The sequence below is a fragment of the Antechinus flavipes genome, chromosome 6 (genome assembly GCF_016432865.1).
Source record: "Antechinus flavipes isolate AdamAnt ecotype Samford, QLD, Australia chromosome 6, AdamAnt_v2, whole genome shotgun sequence".
NCBI classification, from domain to species: domain Eukaryota; kingdom Metazoa; phylum Chordata; class Mammalia; order Dasyuromorphia; family Dasyuridae; genus Antechinus; species Antechinus flavipes.
Window position 1 is genome coordinate 227051427 of NC_067403.1, and position 22740 is coordinate 227074166.

General features: G+C 33.0%; 1 protein-coding gene across 2 annotated transcripts in view; it reads right to left on the reverse strand.

Annotated features, from left to right (window-relative positions):
• Positions 1–22740, reverse strand: part of CCDC73 (coiled-coil domain containing 73) — a 108557-nt gene that overhangs the window by 59202 nt on the left and 26615 nt on the right. For both annotated transcript variants that reach the window (XM_051966962.1, XM_051966961.1), the window contains exons 2-6: positions 20356–20427; positions 16310–16381; positions 14258–14293; positions 10430–10504; positions 3218–3256 (exon numbers count right to left, since the gene is read on the reverse strand). In XM_051966962.1, the coding sequence (XP_051822922.1) occupies positions 3218–3256; positions 10430–10504; positions 14258–14293; positions 16310–16381; positions 20356–20427 (294 nt within the window). The remainder of the gene's footprint in view (positions 1–3217; positions 3257–10429; positions 10505–14257; positions 14294–16309; positions 16382–20355; positions 20428–22740) is intronic.

A 22740-nucleotide genomic window follows, 5' to 3' on the forward strand; every position in this document is an offset into this window, starting at 1 on the left:
GACTTAACAAAAAGATTTATAAAAATCAACTTTACAAACAAATCTTCAGAAGTGTATCTGCCAGTTAAATATAACCTGTACACCTTCTCACCTGATTCAAAGATATTCAAAGCTCAAAGAAAATTTCCCTTAACAGAATTCTATTGTCACTAATTTTTTGGAAGTCAAGATAAAAATTCAGAATTAATATTTGAACTCTCATTTCCTTTTTTTCAAGCTGTTGTACAAATTTCTTTGCTTAATCTCATTGCCATGTTTTTTCTAATTTTTCTAAAAATTTCTAGAAAATTTTTCTAATTTTTTATCCATTCTTTTTAACCTTTGAGTCATGATTATCAAGCAAATTCTAAATTGTAATGACAACTTAATTGTACATAAAGGCAAAAAATCTATATGAAATCTATATATTTTATTTGTTTATAAAAACAAAAAAGCTGTTAATATTTAATAATTTAATTTAATAAATACTATGTAAAAGTGTGTGGCTATTTCACTGATTCTTTTAATTAAATGCTTCAATATCAAAATTTAATTAAATTAATTTTAAGGAAAATAATTGTTTTCTCTAAATCCAGACAACATTCATTTTCTTTGGAAATAAATAGACATATAATCACAGAAAAAATGAGGAAGGAACACTTCTACTTGATGACAACAGCTATGAAGTCTTAGAGAGATACCTGGGGAGGCAAGAGAAGGTAGTTATAACATGGTCACATGGCCTGTATGTGTTAGAGTGAGGCTTGAACCCAGCTCTTCTTATCTCTAATATTGGCACTGCTCCAAAATTTGCCAATCCATAATTTTCACATATTATAAAATAAATCTAATCCATATTCTAATTGTCAGTGCTTCACCTATTCCCACTACAGCTAAGTTTTATCTTATGATGATTGAACATTCCCAGTTCCTTGAAATGATCATAGAATGACATCATTTCAGGTCCTGTAACTGATTTAGTAAGTTTTCATTCCCCTTATTAAACTCTATTAGATGACTAATGATATAATAGTCCCCAAATAGAGTAATCACTGATCAATATTTAAGATTTTACCTTTGGTAACTTTAAGTCAGTCACTTAGATTATAAATAGCCATTCTTTTGTCACACTACAGTTTGTACCATTGGTTATTTTTAAAATAGTGATTGTAATGAATTTTTTTCTTGAGAAGGAATTATTCTTAGTGGGGGTGGGGGAGCATTTTAGGTTAATGGCTGTGATAGTTTCAATATTCTCTTTTAGGTTATTCAGTTATTTACAACTTGGTTGAATGGTACCCCCAGAAGATTTAGAAATTCACTAGAAGTTAAATGTTTATCCATAAGAGATAAATACAGGGAGAAAAGCTCCAGGGTATGATTTTCAAAATTACTTCTTTCAGAGCACCAAATTATATTTTATATACTAGCGCCTTGAAAAGTTGATTTACTGGTCATGGGTAAGCATTTTATTTCCAGTTAATGTCTTAGTCATCTGAGCTTACCATAGCATTGGAAAATGGGAATGAATTCTGTAGAGCATTTTGGGATTGCATCATAAACAGATAAAAGAGGGTTCAAGTCCTGCCTCTGACACTGACTGTGTGACCCTGGGAAAGTCATTTAACCTCTTAGTAACTACTCAGGCAACTCTCTAATACCATAAAGTATAGCACAGGTATTAAAATGCTTTGGCAGAGAGAGCTCCCTATAACATATGGAATCATGGAATCATTCAACAACAAAAAAAGATAAAAAATTTTAAGTTATAGAATATAAGAATAATTTTAAAAGTGATTTCAAATGTTTTAAACAATTATCTAAGAAATTTACAGTTCTGAGTGGCTATAAAATAAAAATGAAATATACATTTAACATTTATTTTTCAATTAGCAATTTATATTTTGCTTTACTCTTTTAGGTTAAAACGATGCAATTATACCTTAACTATTATTCCAATAAGTTCCTTCTAAGAGTTTGTAATTCATAAAAAAGGCAATCTAAAAGTGACACAAATCTATGTAGATTTTTTTAATGTTTCAACATCCTTTAAATTATATATATTTGTTTAATAAAATTTAAAAGTGAAATAAGACAAAACACATTTTATGTTGCCTTTGATCTTTAACTTGTAGCCTTATCTCCCAGGTCAAAGGACATATTATTCAATTTCACCATATTTTGTGTAAAACCACTGTAGCGTTGAAGATGACTTTCAGTACAAATGTCATGGTACTTAAAGCTAAACCGGACTCTAGTTTTTCGGCTTCTTAATTAAAATCACAGTTTATAATAGTCTGACAATATTATCTTTATTCTTTCCAGTTGAACAGCAGCAGAATTTTCACAGCTTTTATTCAATCAAGCTTAGCAATCTTTATACAGCTCTCTTTTATTTCCCAATACAGCAAAAATAGGTTTCCAAGAGGCACAACAGTTACTTTGTACAGCTTTGTATTTAATGTCATAAGAAATCATCCTCTCATGTTTCCAGCTCTTCCCTAATACCAAACCTAAATTTAACTCAATAACAAATTTTGCTATCCTCCCATTCTCTAATCGGACTTGGATAAGATAAGCTTCTGCAAAGAAGCTCTGTGCAGATGGAATTGGAAAGGGAGTACTGTATTAGAGGGAAAAAAATATAGTTTTCAGAAGGCATACTACCATATGTAATTATTAGGGGAGAATGAACAAAATATTCCTCAAAAATCTTATTTTTTCATGTGAAAATGTTAATTTTTTACTACATAGTAGTATGTTGGTTATACAGTAAGCCCTCAGCTGATAAATAATGAAAGTCTTTTCCTAATTTTGACTTTCAGATGCAGCTTCACATTGAGATACTCTAAAGCTAAACTATTATCTAATTAAACCATTATTTAAAAATGAAGGATCTTTTTAAAAATTGAGGGCTGTAACATTTTTTAAAATATAGGTTTGTATATATACTCAATATTAAGTGCATTAAAAGAAGTGGTTTTTTAAATGTTACTTTTTATCAGTAATTTGATAGCTATTCAAAAATCAATTTTTAACAAGGTAAATGTCAAAATAAATTTAGAAAATAATTTCTGGAATGATATTTTAAATGAATTCAACCTTTAAAATGACACTAATTTATAAATGTCAACTACTTTATGAGTATTAAACTCTCAATTTTACACTAATAAAAAGAAATATTAACTGTTCCTTAATACCACAATAGAAATAATGGACAATGTTATAACTTCCTTACCATTTCATTTACTTTCTTCTGTAAAGAATATTTTGAAACCTTGAAAAATAAGAAAAATATTTTTACATTAGTTACTTTTTACAAATTCCTTCTGATATGAAAACTTCATTTTTGCAAACTATGGCTCTCATTTTCCATATGACATTTATTTTTTAGAAAGCAAACATTCAAGTAAGAATGTGACTGATATTTCCTATGCTGTTGGAGAGGCACATTTCTCTGGCTAACACTACAAGCTAGCTAGCTGATAAACTATCTCCATTTTTGAGAATAGAGAACATGTGGTCAGAGGGTATTTAAATGGAATAGAAAAAATAATAGCAAACTATAGGAGCAGAGGTGATTGAGAGGAAAGAGAAAATAATGGAAGAGCAGCTCAGACTAGAGAGGCTACCATTCTGATCCCTAATTCACTACTCCAAGATCCAGATCCAGAATAAATCCACATTCTTATTTGGACACCATCATTTTCTCTTCAGTGTACATTTTGCCTAAGAATTCATAACCAGGTTTCATCAAAATCTAGCTCCCAAACCAGAACAACTTTTCCAGAGCATCTTTCAAATTTTAAATCTAATTTGAAGCTCTTCCCAACTGACAATAATTACTGCTAAATCCTACACTACCCTAAAAAGTAACAAAAAAACCTCTAAAATATGTAAAATGAAAGCTAATATCAAAAGTTATTTTTATCCACATCTTCATATCTTGTTATAGGCACACCTAGGTATTACATTCAAGTTTGGTTTTTTAAAAGAATATTTACTTCATAGGATGCATAAAAATATTTCTGCAGGCATACTATTGACATTTTGAAAGGCACTATGACTTAAGTGAACTGAATGCTGTCCTTGAAATCAAGAAGGGCTAAGTTTAAATTCTATTTCTGGAAGTTATTTATCAGCTATGTGCCTGTGAGTCTTTAATTTCTGAATGTCAGGCAATTCTCTATGATTTTTCTACTAAATTAGAGATGAGTTACAATTTCTCATAGCTTTGAAATCAAAGATCTTTGAAGTATCAGGCATAAGAATGTCTCTCAACTATACAATTTTTTGCAATTTGTGATAAGCACCTCCCCATCATAAGAACAAAACTCGGCAGGTACCAATTTTCACATCATATGTAAAATTCAATCTCAAATATTGACTTTCTTTTACAGATATTACTCATTTTATGGCAAGATGTGATCACAGAATTACAGAATCTCAGGGCCCTCTATAATCTGCAACTGAACCAAAAAAACTCTTCTGCAACATGTCTGACTCGTAGTCAAAGACTATTTGGGACCTTTCAGTTTGAGGAACCCACTAATTTCTAAGACAACCATTACTAGGATCCTAATTCTTAGAAACTTTCTTCTTAGAGCACATCTTTATCTTCCCCTGTGAAACTTTCTATACACTGCTCTTCCTTCTGTCTTATATATGTCTTAATGTCAGCATTTCAAATGCTTGAAGACCAATAACCTATTTCCAGTAAGTCTTCCAGTTCTTCCCACTGATCTTTGGGTTCTATGGGCTCCAGATCTCTCATCCTATTAGTCACCATTATTTGATCGCACCCTGGTTTGCTGATGCCTTACTAAAATGTGACACCTGGAACTAAATATGATCCTACAGAAGAGGTCTGGTAAGGTACAATAGGTATTGCTAACATTCCTTTTCTTCTGAAGGCATTCTAAGTTTTCATCAATGTTTTCAGCTTCCATGTCATAGCATGGAAACCAAAAGAACTGCTAGTCCACTAAAACCTTGACATGTATTTTACAGAAGCTGCCCTGTTCAGTGTCTCATTTTCACTATCCTTTACTATTTTCATGACACTGAGCAATTTCTTTACCTTGAATCATTCTCTCCCAACTACAAACCATCCTCCACACATCAGCTAAGGTGATTTTCCAAAAAGACAGGTCTGACCAGGTGATTCCCCTACCCAATAAATTCCAAAGGTTCCCTATTATCTTTAGAGTCAAATGAAAATTCTACTACTTACTTGACTTTTAAAACCCCTTATAACTGGACTCCCTTTTTCATACTTCCTTCCTTCTTAAATCCAAGTTTAAGATATAGAATGTTACATTAGTCTTGTCTAATAAAATAAATTTCTGTTAGATGAAGTCTATCTTTCCATAAATTTCTAATTCGTATTTAGGGGGCCAAATTTCCCCAAAGGAAAAAAATCCTTAACATTCGAAAACCTTAACTAAGGAAAGAATTCAGACAATTATCATTATGAAATGCCAAGCCTGCTTTACCAATGCTGAAATCTCTCCTTTTTCAAGAACTGTTCTCATTATACCTTATTTCCTTATAAATATTAGAATTTTTCACACTTAAAAATTCCCTAGAAACTCCATGTTGACATATTTGAAACATAGTTTATCTTTTTTCTTTTTGACAGAGGGCATTAGGTTTCAACAGGAGGCACCACTATGTAATATAGGATGAATTCTCAGTTTCTTCTCTCACTTCTCAATCCTTTTCACTCTAATGTTTCACCTCAATTCTTAGTTGAAATTATTCTCACAAAAATGTAGAGGAGGATGGAGAGAATGGGAATAAGCAACGCATTATGTACCTAGCTCTGTATTAAGTGCTTTATACAACAACCCCAGGGGGAGGTAGTTATTATCCTCATTTTATAGTTGAGGAAACTGAAGCAGACAGGAATAAGTTACTCACCCAAAGTTACCAGCAAGTGTCTGAGGCTTGATTTTGGCTCAAATCTCTTTGTCTGTAGCCCTAGACTCTATCCACTGTATCACCTAGCTCACCCAAATTACTAATTATCTCCTAATTACCAAATAAGATGGTCTTTTCTCAATCTTCACCCTTCTCAACTATTTTCAAGTGTCTAACATAGTCTCTCTTCTCTGGATTTTTTTTTTGCATTGCTCTCTCTTTATTATCCCCTTCTAACCATTTCTTCTCTGTCTCCTTTGCCAGTTCATCCACCAATATCATGCCTTCTTCTGTGGGTCTCTCTCAAAGCTCTTCCCTGTGGATCCCTTCCTCCCTATACTCACATGGTGACCTCATCAAGTCACATTATTAATTAAATTACTCTAATTCTAAAGACATAGTGAAACACTGCCTATCAGGACTTCTTTCTCTAAGTAGAAATGTTAAAATTAAAACAGTTTAATTAATAAATTTTTCTGGCAGGCTTTTACCAAAAATGTAGACAATATTTTTTTTCTTCAATAACATTGAAGAAGCTTAATAAATGTTGATTGATTGATTTCAGATCCCCTACTTTTATCTATTCATTTAACTTGAAATTTGCCAATATTAAAATAAAAGCATTCAAGATTTTCTAAGCACTTCACTTATATTATTTCATTTTATCCTTACAACAATGCTGCAATACTATTGTTATCTCCATTTTATAGGAATGGAAAATGAGGCAGAAAGTAAATGAGCCCCACAGCTAATAAATGTTTGAAGCATAGCAGCACTCAAACTATTTCATCTCCTATTTACCTTCTAAAATCATGGAACTTTAGAATTAGAAAGAACTTTAGCTATTATTTATCCCAACTCGTGTGTGTGTGTGTGTGTTGTGTGTGTGTGTGTGTGTGTGTGTGTGTGTGTGTGACTTGCCCAACTATTAGCGACAATAAATCACTGATTGTACTACAGGATTTAGGTAAACTACTCCCAGTTCTAACAACAGTTTGGTTACCACTCTAATGCTGTTTTATTTAGCAAACTTCTCAGGGTCATTTGAATGGAAGTTGTCAGTATTGCACCACACTCAATGTAATACTCACTATCTAGAGTGTAGTGTTTGTTAAATACTTAAGAGCACTGTTTAGATGCTAGTGGAGAGAACTCTATCGAGGTATCCATTAAGTAATGAATAATTTCTTCAATGTTTTGGTTGTGGGTTGTTGGGTTTGAGGGTTTGTGGGGTGGATGATGGGAAGGTTAAGAAATGGGGGTTAAGATGATCCTGTGACAAGAGAGAAAATGGGAGGAGAAAAAAATAATACAGAAGGATCTAAGTGATACACATATAAGGGGTGTGGGGTTTGTCTAGTAATTTCTTTTACTCTGACAATATAAATCAGATCCTTAACAGATCCTTTCTTTAAGTTTTTTCTTACTTGGGAAAAATTCGAACTTTTATTGCTCTGTGGTATCCATGGATCATGTTCAGCAGACCATGAGGTACACTATACATCACCTGTACTATGTCATGGATTGAACAAGGCAAAACAAATCCTTACAGCTCTTGCACAGAAGGTCAACCATGTGAAGGAATTTCTTTAGCTTTTAAAATACTCTCTACATTAACCAGATAATTAAACATAAAGAGAATGACAGCCAAAGAAACCAATTTATTTTAAAAGGAATGTTAATAGAATAGAGTATAAATAGCAATATTAACAAACAGGCTCCCTTTATCAACTAGTACTATAGTTAAGAGAGGAAACTCAATACTTAAGAAAAAGATTTAATGAGAATCAAGGAATTTAATTTTTCTTAAGGCATGGAACCTTATTGGACCCTGCAAAACAATAATATTTAATGAAAATTAGAACAAACCTTTGAAACCATCTATAATAATAATAAATGTTTTTCTAATTACAGCTATCTCTTTAGAAAATAGCTTCAAATTATTAAAAAATTAACATTTCCATCTAGTCAATAATATAGTCAATTATGGTTTTTTCAATTCTTGTTTCTGGTACACATAATTTCCTTTGATTCAGCTAAAATAGTTCAAAATAAAATTCATGGAGGTCTAACAAGAACAACTTGGAGATAATTTTGTCCAACACCTTCATATTATATATAAGGAAACTGAGGCTGAGAGAACTTAAGTGACTATACCAAAAAATTAGTTATTAGTTAGGGGAGCTAACACTCAGGCATCCATACTTGATTTTCCAAACTTACTCCTGTAATTGAAAATTTCAACTATTAAATATAATTAAATAGAGGAGAAAGTTTCTGCATCACTATCAGATTAATCTCACTACTATATTCCTCTACCTTTATCAAAATTTGATTCTGAAGCCTTCAATACTTCCTCAATGAGGACTTTCAAAATAGTGTTCATGATACCCTGGAACAGCCCCTGTCCTGTTTTCTGCTAGCTGTGTGATCTGAATTAAGCCATATCATTTCTATGGCACTCAGTAATATCCTCTATAAAGTGACCAATGAGGAAGCTCTCAAATCCTTTCAGCTATAGTTTCCTATACACTTTCTTCCTCTAAAAAAATTTTGTATTAATGTCTTAGTTTTCTATATCATCACAATTTTCCCCAATAACCTTTCATAGAACAATTCCATATTACAATAGTATGTTTTCAAAGACAAAAGAAAATAAAGAGGAAAAGAATACACAAAACTGATAATTTATTGAAAAAGTCTGAAAACTTGTGCAATATACACCACCTATGGCTTCTACCTCCATAAAAGGAGTATTGTGAATATCCTCTTCTACCTCTTCATTTAAAGCATGCTTGATCTCTATAATTTTTTATATTTACCCTGGTTTTAAAAACTGCTTCTGCTAAAAAAAAAAAAAAAAACTATTATGTTCCCCCCAATCCTCCGTCAAACATTTTTAACTTACTCAACAAAACAAAACATAAAAATCAGTAATATCATATTTATACCATGATGATTTCTCCACATTAGACAATAGTAAAATAAGATATAACTGAAAATAAAGTTTGACCAATATCTATGAAAAACCTTAATCCTTTAGAAATAAAACATCATTTCATTTCATTATGTAATTAATTTAAAGACCATTCACAAAGCTTTTGCTTCTCCTTTCTTATTCCTCTTTCCTCCTCTCCCTATCTTACCAAGCAGGTATTCATAGGACCCATGATAGTTATGGAAGATTTGACATGTTCCTCTTCTAATCTGGACTAGGTCACTCCTCCTTTGGCACCCTCAGTTCCCAGAGAGTCACCATATTGATAATGGAGATAGTGTAGATCCCTAATCCTATTAATCCACTATAGCTCAAAATTCCCAAACTCAAGTGATCCATCAACCTCAAGCCTTCCTATAGCAGAGAAGGCTATAGCAGGGATTACAGGTCTGAATCTCAACAAAGCTAAATCTTTTCAGGAACAATTAACAGAAAGCAGATATTAATTAACTCTTCTTTTAATGAAATAATTACATTGAGGCAAAGCACAAAACAAAATACTCAAATGAATCTAGTCTTCTTAAACTCTACTCCACTCTAAGCATGCCATGATCTAGCTCCACTAGCCAATTTACTGTATGTGCCTCACACTTATTACTGTATGTCCTTGTAATGATTCTTGCCTGTGCCTCGAATGTCCTCCCCCACCCCTTAATTTCCCTTGTTTTCTTCAAAAACCAACTCTAATTTCATGTTCTTCAAGGGGCCTTTTCTATCCCAGTCCATACTCCCAAATACTATTTACCTTATCCTCTGTGATTATATTCTATATGTTATGTTATAATTCACAGCTGTGGGGGCTTTTGGAGAACTGACTCACCCCTTCAAACTTAGGCATGGTCCTTAACACTCCCCCATTAGGTTGTAGGCTCCTTGAGATTTTGCTGTATACAATACTGAAGAAATGTTTAAGAAAGATATTTCAAATTTCTGTGACCAACAAGACGGAGATTAAACATTTTTGCTGATTCTCAAAATCTCTCAAACCTATACAAAATAGGAATTATTTGCAAAAAATAAAACAATTTCAGTTTTGTCCATAATCTAAGACACCAAGAATGCTTGCAGTAACAACCTGATTAACTAATAGCCGAGAAGATTAATCCTTACAGATCTCACTTAGTGTATCCTCCCCTGCCTGCCTCCTGCAGGACTTAGAAAAGAACTCAACTCTGCACAACATCCCCATGCACCAAGGAAAGTAGAAAGCCTGCTCTGACAGAGAAGGCAGCATAGCAGTACCTTGTGCTATAAACCTGCTCAGTTTGGAATCAGAGCAGGTTAATAGTGTGTGGGTGTGGGAGAATGAACAAATGGCATACATCTGAGGCTACTCCTATCCCACTTGGGGCAGAAGGTTAAATCAATTTAAAATGAACTTCCCAATAAGGGAAGAGGCTGGCACAATTTTGAGGTCAAGCACTTTTCCACTCCCTACCACGTCAGGAATGCCATTGAAGGGGAAGGAGTCAGAAAGTGAATAACAGGAAAGTATAAGGAGGAAAAGCCTGAAATTAACAGTTACTTCACCTGCAATCCTTTCAATGTTTCTTTTAGTCCTTCTATTTCTTTTTCTTTTATTTCTGAAGCAAGTTGATGTTGTCCCTTTAAATAAAAAATTGATATTCAAGTATAAATATAAACATCATTACAAAAAGAGAAAGCTTTAAAACTTTAAAATCAAAGGCCTACTTTAAAACATAATATTTAACAGAATAAACATTTATTTGTACTTCTAATGCCTTTTAATTTTAAAATATTTTAAAGTTTGGGGGTTACTATAAAAACTAAAAGCATCATCACTGTTTTGTTAAAGTTACTAAGTACCAAAGTACATTGTTTAATTCTGAACATTAATACATTAGTTTAGATGATTTAATAGGATTTCTTTATTTTTTATTATTTTCAATAAATGTTGGTGCATAAGCTGCAATTTATTTTCAATAAATCAATCATAAATATTTATTAAATGCCTACTTTGTGCCAGACACTGCTAGCATTAGGGATTCAAAAACAAAATTGAAATTATCTCTGCCTTTAAGAAGTATACAATGAAGACAGGAGAATTTATTGTTCTTCAGATGTTTCAACATTTGCATTCATATAGAATGCTTCATGACCCTATTTGAAGTTTTCTTGGCAGATTTTAGAATTCTTGGCCAGTTCTTTCTCTGGTTCATTTTATAGATGACAAAAATGAGGCAAACAGGATGAAATGACTTGCCCAGAGTCACACAGCTCACAGGTGCTTGAAGTCAGATTTGAATCCAAGAAGATAAGTTTTCCCAACTCTAGACTTAGCACTCTATCACCTGTACTATTTCACTGCATATGTGTGTGTGTCTGTATACACATGCCTTGTATCTAAAAACAGAGGATAATTTTAGGGGGAAGGTACAAAGCCATGAGGCAAGGAGGTAGAGTGACTTGAGTGAAGCATAGGGAGAAGATACTAATGAATTAAGGAAGGTTTCATGTAGAAGGTAGTGATTGATCCACATCTTAAAGGCAACTAGATATTCAAAGCAATGGAAGCAGCCAATATAGGCATGGACCTAGGAGATGAATTGCTACATATGCAGAATATCAATAAGGCCAGTTTGGCCAGACCACAATGAGTGTCAAGGAGTGCAATGTACAATAAGGGTGAGTAGAAAAGTAAATTAGAGTACAGTTGTGAAAAGTTTTAAAAGCCAAACAGAAGTGTTTATATTTGATCTTAGAGATAATGGAGAGATAACATACTAAAAAGAGGAGAGAGGTGGTTAGAAAAAGATTTTGCATAAATCAGTGTGACAAAGGTAGGAAAGATAATTTGGAGAAGAGAAAGACTGGAGGCACAGTGATGAATAGTTCAGGTGAGAAGTGATAAGGGTCTTAATTAGAGCAATGGCTATGTGAGTGCAAAGAAGAGGAAAGATGGAAGGACTTTTGCAAGTACTGAAATACACAACTTGGAAATTGATTAACACATGGACCAAGTGAGAGTAAGGAGTCAAGGATGATTCTGAGACTATGAAATGAGTAACCAGAAAGATAGGAGTGCCTTTGAAAGTAATAGGAAAGTTCAGAAGAGAAGTGGATTTGGAAGAAAAGACAAAAAGAGCTGGGTTTCAAACATGTAGAATCTGAGATTATATGAAGCTTCCAACTTGAAAATTATTGTTAATAGAAAAAAAGTTCAATGAAATTGTTTCTTCTTGTCTTTAAAAACTCAGTCTCTCCAAGGAGACTCTAATCTATTCTTTCATTTATCTTCAACTTCCTTTGATCTACTGGTTTCATTTCTAATCAAAATTTCAATATGATTTTGTCCTTTACACAAGTGAAATTTCTGAGACCTCCTAGAAAGAGCTGAGTTTGAGGATTCTAGGGGCTCAACTAACCTAGGAAATCTGTGTATTTATACATTTTCCAGAGTTGTAGAGTATCCATATTCCTTGGCCTTTGGCGAGATTTCCAGTTAGGTTTTCTTGGTTATATAGGTAAACAAGAGAGAGAGCCAACACAAATTCCATATTGATTTTTTTTCTTATCAGTAACTAAAACAACCCCTGTCACTGCCTTGGAAGTACAATGACAGACGAGTGGAACAAGAACTGCAATTAGCCTCGGCATCCAAGTGCAATTCAAGCAGCTGGGTCAAGAACTATGGTGGGGGACAGTAACCAAGAAGAAACCCAAAGGAGGGAAGTGCACACTGGCGTGAATGAGAATGGCAGCTACCAGGAACACAGCTATCAGTGAGACAAAACAAAACTGCATAGTAAACCTTTCTTCTTCCTCTGTTTACTGAATACGAACTGAACAAGTCTACTTTGAGTTCCAAAATTTATCTAATCTTTTCCCTTTGAGCCCCCAACCCAGAGCTGAGAGAAAAGGTAGGAGAGAGAAAAACAACTCAAGCTCTATAGATCCGGCAACTTGCTACCTGAGAGCCTTCTATTTTCCTGCTTGCTTGGGTTTCTATGCTGTCCGATAGTCTTAATAAATCCCATGGCTATGAAGAGCCAACTGCCAAATCTGTGACTTGGGGAGCTGTGATTGAGGAAAAGGGAAGGAAAGGAGTGGCAAATCCAATGCACAAGTTGAGGGCTCGACAAGTAGAGAGCAGAGAGATTTTCTGTTTTTTAGTTACTTTGGGCAACAGTCCAGACCATATCAATAAATCTTTATTGAACCTAGAAACCAGCTTAGTGTCAATGGGGGTCCCCAATAGCCAAAGGGGTCTGGACAGAGGAACGGACAATTCAAAGGCTGCCAAAGCGCCATCTGGTGGCCAAGCCATTCGCTACAATTTCAGGACAAGCTGCGGCTTGCTTTGCCACCTAAACCCGCTATCACCCAACATTCTCAACCCTGGAGTACCAACTACTAAATTTTTCATTTGTCCCTGCTTTATGGTTTGTGTAGCTAGCCTATTAGTAATAAGCCTCGATCTGCTCCAGCGACTATACCCAAAGACCTCTCAGAGCTCCTCATCACCGGGCAATGCCTTCAAGAACCCAGGAGAACCTCAACCGAGAGATCAGAGAAGTAGGCTTAGTGTCAGGGACCCCAAAATAGTCATTTATAAGGTATATTTAAAATGCCTTACAGTTATGAGAAGAATTATTTTTTGCAAAGAACTTTATAAATATGTATTTTTAATAACATTTTATTTTTCCAAATACATACAAAGATAGTTTTCAGCATTCACCCTTGCAAAACCTTGTGTTCCAAATTTTTCTCCCTCTCCTCTCCCTTCCCATGAAAACAAACGATCCTATATAGGTTAAACGTGTAATTCTTCTAAACATATTTTAATATTCATCATGTTGTGCCAAAAAAAAAAAATCAGATCAAAAGGGGAAGAAAACACAAGGAAAAAAGCAAACAAACAATAACCAAAAAAGATGAAAATATTATGCTTTGATTCACATTTAATAAGAGTATTTTTTAAAAGAAGGTCTTTGTGCTAAAAATCACAAGATCTCTAAATTCTAAAAAGTCTAAAATGAGTGTTCAACAACTGATTAATAGATTGGTTATAATATATAAAATGAATAATCACAAAGAAAATAATTAATCCCAAGTGAGAAGCCCCCATCTATCTAGCACATTTCTGAGTCATGTCCCTTCCATTTCTAGTTATTCTTAAATAAGGCTAATATCAAAATTAGTTTGCATCAGTCTATTATATTTAGAAATATAAATCTTATGGGAAGAGTAATTACAGAAAACACCCAATAATAAATATAGAATATTTTTAGTTAACATTTAATTAATAGTATTTGGTTAACTATCATTTGATATTTTTCATTTCATAGTTAATTCTCAATTAAATTGTAAATTACTAATAAGAATGAATATAAATACCTTTTCTTCTTCCAGAGCACACATTCTTGTTTGCAACTTCATAAACAATGAAAATTTTTTTAAATTAGTAACATTCCAATTAGATATTATGTTCTAATCGACAAAATAAATGTACATTTCTATTTAATGCTTATCATATTCATAAAATCATAGAATTTTCTAACTCAAAGGCCCCTTAATTATACTCCAGTCTAGTGATCTTATTTACAAATAAGAAAATTGAATTCTAGAAAGATGAAATGAAGATGAAGATGGAAAAGCTTAAAAAGTAAAGGTTTTTTTTTTCTTCCAAATTTTCCCTTTTTCCTACCAGTGATCTGGGAGAGTGAGGCCCACATTTAAGTTCTAACCCTTGTGTGATCTGGCTCCTTAACCCCTCTAGGACCCTCCAAATCTGAAATCTTTGGTTATGTGACTTTCCTAGCAAGAGGCTTCTCTGCTTTACAGCATTTTTATGCTGCTTTCTGTCAGCTCAAAGCTTTTCTCTATAGCATTCCAACCAGGTTCTTTCTAACCCTACCATCCTATATTAGCCCAAAGTCCAAAAAAAAAAAAAAAAAAAAAAAAAAACCCTTGATTAGGGTTGACCTCAGCTGGGAATAAGAAAGAAAGATAAGCTATGAGGATAAAGGAATTCATGCACAGCATATGATTAATATATTTAACCTTGAAGGCATAAAGGCAGTGGCATTTTAAACTAGAAACTTGGTACCAAAAAAAATTTAAATGAATCTCTACCTGATACACTTCTAGGAAGACATATTCTTAAATAAGAAGTCCTTTCTTGTATCCCTAGACAACTCCCCAAATTCTTTCCAAGTAGAAATTTAAGATATATATATATATGTGTGTGTGTGTGTGTGTGTGTGTGTGTGTGTGTATATACACATAAATTTAAGATATATATGTGTGTGTGTGTGTGTGTATAGCTTTGCAGGTATATGTGTGCATGTGATGTACATACATGTGTGTATATTTTAATATATAATAATATATCTCCATATCCCTTTTATACACATACCCACACATAGGCATGTGTGTATGAAAAGGATTTCAATATATAGATGTGTGTATATAATATCTTTGTTGTAGATAAAGATTAGGATAAAAGAAAGAGGAAGCAAATACATAAGTTTAGGGGAAATTTTGCAAGGAGAATCCTTCTTTCTTCAGGGTATATTAACTTAAGACTGTGAGTTTTCATTTTTCAGTCTTGTCCAACTTTACCTGACCCCAATTAAGTAAATGATGGTGGTTTGCCACTTCCTTCTCTATCTCATTTTACAGATGAGGAAACTGAGGCAAACAGAGTTAAGTGACTTGCCTAGGATCACACAGCTAGTAAGTTTTTGAAGCCATTAAGAATTCAGAAAGATGAGTCTTCCTGACTCCAGCTCAGCACTCTATCCACTGCACCATGAAAACTTGTGATGAAAAATTATAGAAATAATTAGGAGATAAAAAGAATTTTTGAAAAGTCACAGAAGCTAGAACTCTGGAATCCCAAATAATTAAAGGTTATAGTCACTCAGTGCTTTAAAACTCTTTTCTTAAATAGTTATCCACCTCCTTGATAATTCTTTTTTATTACTAATTACTCAATTGAGAGTCCACTTTGTAGTAATCACCTCCCCTGAACTTTACTATCATTATCACCTCATTAACTACCCCTAACTTTTCAACACTCTCGAAATTCTGCTACAGCTTTCTGTTTTATGCATATGCACAGAGGCAATGTGAGAGTGATTGCCAGAACCCCTAGAATGAAAGGCAAAAGTTTTCAAATTACTTAAATCATTCAGGACAGAGGAGTACTTCTCCTAGGTATTTTGAAAAGATGATTCCATAACACCTTTGTATAATTCATTTTGCTACCTAATTCTTAGTCATTTTCAATCTATTATAACTACCTAAACTATCACCATTGATATTTATACCCATTTTTTTTCTTTTGTTGTTAGAGAAGATGCAGAGTATTTAGTAAATAAAACCTTCTTAAAAAGGTAGATTAAGTTTTGAAAGTAGAGGGCTTTTTTCTCCTTATTGTATTACCTGCTTTTTAAAAAGTGCCATAGCTTCTTTATGCTGCTTTGTTAATGTTTCTTTTTGATGCTGAAGATTTTCCTGTTTTTAAAATTGAGACATTTTTTAAAAAAAAAATTTAACAGTCATTATTTATTATTTGTTTCATCACATTTGAAATTTAAAGAAAAGCTAAACATTTCAACTACATCATTTCCTCCTCTTTCAAAATTAACTTTATTTTATGATTAGCAGTGTCTTATACAAAGTAAACTCTTCAAAATACTTGGTGACTGTATCAGATTATGGATTTGTTCATTCTTCTGAAATCAACATAAATTCTTTTTGGTATCACTTTCTTTCCCTTCACAATATGTCGTTATTCTGGCTTAGAAAATTTAGACACAGCTCCCTCCAGAGCTTCCTTTAGGAAAAGAGATGTTAATTAATGGTCACTCCAAGAGATAATTTTATTAATCAAGTATACTACACTTTTAGGAGTCCCAGAAGGTAGCATTGAGATTTCAAAAGTTATTTCATCTGAATGTACCGAAAAAATATAGGTGATTTTTTTAGACAAATAAATTACTTTTTATGATGTATTGAAAAGCTCTGGAATCAGAAGAAACCAGGCTCTGCTACTTACTAACTAACTACATAGTCTTAAGAAAGTCACTTTGGCTTCTCTGGGCCTCAGTTTCCACTCTCTAAAATGAGGAAATGATTGAACTTTATTTTTTTTTTTGAATCATGCTTAATCACTGAGTTGATCAGAGTTCTTAACTCTTTCAAAATTGTTTGTTTTATCATGTTGCTACTATATTATAAATTATTTTCCTGCTCTGTTTACTTCACTCTGCATCATGATGTTCATATAGTTCTTCCCAGGTTTGTCTAAAATCATCTCTTTGTCACTTCTTACAATACAATAGAACAGTTGCAATGGACTAAATGTGCAATGAGACATATTTTTGGACTTGGCCAATATAGGAATTGGTTTGCGTGATTAGGTTTTTCTTGTAGTTTTTGGAAGAAAAGGGAAGGAAGTGGATAGGAAATAAAATAAATGCTTGTTCATTGAAAAAAATTAAGATTTAATTTTTTAAAAAGAAAGAGGAAAAAATAAATTGAGGGCATGGGATGGATTGGGATGATTTTTGAAATTCTTTCCAGAGCAAAATCCTATGATGATCTTGCATGAAATCAGTGAAGTGCTTCAAATCTATCGTAAAGTGAAACTCAACCTTTTCATTTTCAAGAAAAAGGAATGGAAGCCTGGAGAAGTTGTGTCTCCAACAAGATAGTACATTGCAGAATAAAGATCTGAACAAAAGTCCTCTTACTGAAAATCCAGGGCTCTTTCCATTGTATTCTTCTGTATCTGATCTATTGTGTGGAACTCATGTCCCTTACATGTATAGTCAATCAGTCAACCAACTTTTATAATGTTTTTACTGTGTGACAGACACTGTGCTAATTACCAAAGATACAAAAAAGGCAAAAACATTGGGTACCTTCAAGTACCTAAATCTAATGAAGGAGACAATATGCAAATAACAACATATGCATTCGATATACAAAGTAAACAGAAGGTAATCTCAAAGGGAAGACAAAATCATTGGGGAGTGGAGGAAGGAAGAAAAGCCCTCCTGCAGAAGAAGGGGATGGAACTGAATCTGGAAGGCAGGTAATCTGGGTAACAGAGATCAGGAAAGATATAGGGATGGGAGAGTGAAGGTGATGGGTAAGGAGTATTTAGAAAACTCTAAAGATAGACAGGGGCCATGTTGTGAAGGGATTTAAAAGTCAAACAGACAATTTTATGTTTAATTTTGAAGGTGAGAGGGACCCACTGAAATGTACTGAATTGGGGATGAGATAGTAACATAGTAAGAAGATTACTTGAGTGAAGAGAGATTTAAGACACAGACCAATCTGAAGGGCTGAGGTGAAGAGAGCCTGATTTGGGTGGTGGTTGGGTGGCAAACAAGGAGAGAATAGGACATATAGAAGAGATGTTGTGATGATAGAAACAAGACTTGGCAAGAGATTAGCCCTGTGGAATAAGTCTGAAAAAGACATCCAGCTGATCATGAGGCTGAGAATTTGGAATTGCCCTTATAATATTAGGGAAGATGGGAAGAGTAAAGGGTTTGGGAGTAATCGTGAGTTCTATTTAGGATTTGCTGTGTTTAAAATGTCAAAGAAGAATTTGGTGAAGGAAGACTGAAGCTCAGGAGAGAGGCTAGGTTAAAAGAATGGAGGATCATCTGCACAGAAACAATAATTGAAGTCATAGGACCTGATGAGATCATCAAGGGAAAAGGGGAGAAGAGAATAAGACTCGGATAGAGCTTTTGATGACATATATGACTAAGGAATGTGATCTGGATGAACAACCAGAAAATAGAGAATGAGAAGGAAGGTATAGTCAGACAAGTAGAAGGACCAAGAGAAAAGTGTCATGAAAAACCAGACCATTAGCTTTAAAAATTAAGAGAGCATTGGTGATTTTGGAGAGAGGAAGTTGATTAAATGATGAAATCAGAAGCCAGATTGCAAAGAGTTTAAGATGGAATGAAGAACCTAAGTAGAGGCACCAAGTTAGACAAGTTCTTCATAGAGTTTTGGAGAAAGAAGAAGAGAAAGACAGAACAATGGCCATTAAGAATGGCAGAATCATATAAAAGCTTTTTAAAGATGGGAAAGATGTGACATGTTCATAGGCAACAGGGAAGGAATAAGAAATAGAGAGAGTTTAAAGAATATCAAGAGAGTAGAGACCATAGAAAGGACAATCTGCTGGAGAAACGTTTGCCTTGGCAAAGAAAAAGTCCACTTCTTTATGAGTGACAAGGGAAAAGAAGGATATAGAGGAGGAAAATGTCTGATGAATGTGAGATGAGGAGAGAAGAAGGAGGAGTGATTCCTTTGTGGAGATCATTAAATATAAACCAGAATGTTGATAATAGATACAAAATGAAATTTAGCTTTAGAGTCTATAATGAATAAGAATAATCCATTTTATAAAGGAGGAATATCAGTATCAAAATGATAAGGTCAGTTTACATACTTAGTTGGGGAAAGGAGGGTAGCACTCAAAATAATACCTACAAAGTAGAAGTTTCCATAAAGCATCAAAGGAGCAAATATATTAAGTGAGAGAACAAGAATACTGAATTAGAAAATATGAAAATAGTTTCTCTGGATTCAAAAAAACCATACATCTTGGCTATCAAAAATGAGTCAGAATGTCCTCTAATGATGAAGCTCTCAATCAGCAAATACATGTCCTTGGTCCTAGAGAAACTAAGGAAATAAATTATTGTAATTTAATTTATACAACATCAACATTTTAAATTTATAGTTGTTTTACAGTACATAAAATATTGAGTTCATGTTATTTTATTTGGTCTTTGAAACAACCTCATATTTTATTTATTTTATAAGTTATTTATTTTGTAAATAAAATAAGTGATATACAGGGATTAAAGTGATTTGCCTATGCCAAGCTAGTGGTAGAGTCAAGCCTTGGACAAGACTTACTTCCCATTCCATCACAAATGGCCTCAAGGAAAACATGGTTTTGGTACTAAAGATACTCTATAGGTCATAGAAATAAATCAGCATAGATTTAGAGCTAAAAGGGAATTATGAATCCAATCCTCTCATTTTACAGTAGAAGAAACTGAGGCTCAGGGAGGTTAAGCAATCTCTAATTCAATTCAATTTCCAATTTTTAATTTTTTCAAATATGCTGTTTCCAATGTGCTACACTGTAGCCTTATTTCTTTAAGGCAAAAATCTAATCATTTCCAGACCCTGAAACTGAGGGTTTGGGCTAATTTTCTGAGTTTTGCTAAATATAACAACGTTTAGAAATTTGGAGAAAAATTTTACTTTCAGGTTTTTGTCAGTTAAAATCTGAGATTTTAGGGAAGACAGCTCTAAGAATTTTATTTTCATAACAATGATTCTTAATATATTTTCAAATTTGAAAGTCAAAATTCTTAGGAAGCATCAGAATTCATCTAAAATAAAATCTAAAATTTCAAACTGGATTGAAAAATACCCACCTTTTGCCACTGAAGTTCTTGCTTTTCTACAATTATCTTCTTTATATGGTCTTCATACTGAATTTCTGCTTCCTAGTTTTAAAAAATGAAAATGTTACTTATTAATTGAAATCTAAAAGCACACAGAATGATCACTAATGATAAAATAAATTCAAATCAAAACAATTCTGAGATTTCTAATCCACCATCAAATTGGCAAAGCTAAAAAAAAAAAGTTGGAAATAGTGTTAAAGGGGTTGTGGTATTGTACCTTTTGTGCTAAATTATTAATTCTCTTTCTACATTTCTCCTCTATAGCTCTTCTTTCTTTTCTAATTATTTCCTCTATCTGCATTTATTTGGAAAAAACAGAATACAATTTTTAAAAGCATATGAATATTAAATCAGTAAAATGATAATAGCTTGTATTAATATGACACATCCTTGTTTACAAAGAATTTCCTAACAACCTATGAAGTAGATAAGGTAAATATTCCCAATCTCTAGAGGAGAAAATTGAGTTTCAGAGAAGGTAAGTAACTGCCAAAACTGAGAACGATTGCTGTTTTCCAATTCACAGTCTCATGACTGGGTTTTAATAGATTTCTTTTGCCTTCTGATAATACAGACACAAATCACTTTTTAAATTATTAAAATTTTAGAATAAAATCTCTTTACTCCTGAAAAAAATGAGAAAGCCTATATAGGAAAGTCAAACTATACATAATGTGCATATATATAAGTATAGGTATATATGTGTATATGTGGTTCCATATTTATAAAAACTTCCATATGGAGAACAATATAAAATTACTATATAATATGGTATAAACTCAAAAAATTAATAGACACTCATCACTTTGTTTCCATTGCTTTGCTAATATAAAAAGTGTTGATACAAATATCATGGCATATATTGAACCTTACTATTCTTTAATCTCCTGGGAGTTCATGCCCAAGAGAATGAATAGTTTTGTAACTTTCCCCTCCAATTGCAAACTATTTTTGAAAATAGTTCAATCAATTTATAATCATGGGAACTACCTCACTCAGCAAATGTTTTATATCTATTTTTGTTAAGCTGACACAAATTGCAACTAAGAGCACAATAATTTAAAATATAAACTCTATGGTATGGTCTTATGGAAGAGAATAGTAAAAGATTATGAACAGTGTTGTCTTAAAAAGGCAAAAATAAATGCTAGAGGCAAAAACAAATTTGCAGAAAGTTTTATACAGACTCAATTATACCAGATCATCCCAGGAGCATTTAAAGATATACATAGAAAATCAACAAACAGGGAAAAAATGAAAAACACTGTCAAGATTTTTATAACAATTTTCTTTGTTAACAACAGTGAAATCACTTTTGAATTGTAACAATACATTACCTTTAGTAATGTTTGAAGTAGAAATAACATGATATAAAACAAATGTAAATAGTTGGACTATGCCAATTATACACTGATAATGAAACACAATTTTAAGAACACTGAAGGATCAGTTCTTAAGAAACATAAAATAAAATAGGATACCAAGTTATTGGGGAAAATCCCACAAATGTTATTACTATCAAAAAATTGCAGCAAAAAAGGACATCAATAAAAAGCAACCAATACACTTCCTTTTTATACCTAAAAACCTTCATAAAAATAATCCCCATATATCCTGAGGAATCTTTGATGAAAACAGGAAAGGGGAACAGACATGGTTTTTACAGACAATATGCTACAATAGTCCACATCTTTATAATCATACAATGAACAAAAAATTTTTTAGATTCATCCAATTATCTTCCTTTGCTACATCTTAGTACCTTAAGTGGCTATGAAATTTTAAAAGAATATGTACATTGTATATGTTAGGCTATTGGGTGGCACAGTGGATAGAGTGGATAAGCATGGAATCTGGAAGACCCGAGTTCAAATCCAGATTTAGATACTTTCTAAATACTCTGGGAAAGTCACTTAGCCTCTTTTGGCCTCAGTTTTTTCATCTGAAAAATGGAAATAATAAATAGCTGGTAACCTATAGGATTGTTGTGAAAGCAAATGAGACTACATATAAAAGCACTTTGCAAACTTCAAAGTGTTACATAAACACCAGGCATAATTACAAACAAACATTGGTTATTTTCTAAAAATCTGACTCTCTAAGGACATAAGAAATCAGACAACCATTATGGAAAAGCAGAATAAAATGAAATCGGGAGATGCATAGTACAGTATAAAGGAACAAGCACAGGATTTAGAATCCAAATACCATTCCTTGGCTTGCATCCAAGATTTGACTCCCTGCTATCTGTGTGACCCAGGGCAAGTTAGACATTCATCAAGCATTTATTAAGTGTGTACTTTGTGCCAGTCAACTAATTAATCAATCAAGTATTTAATAAGCATTAATATG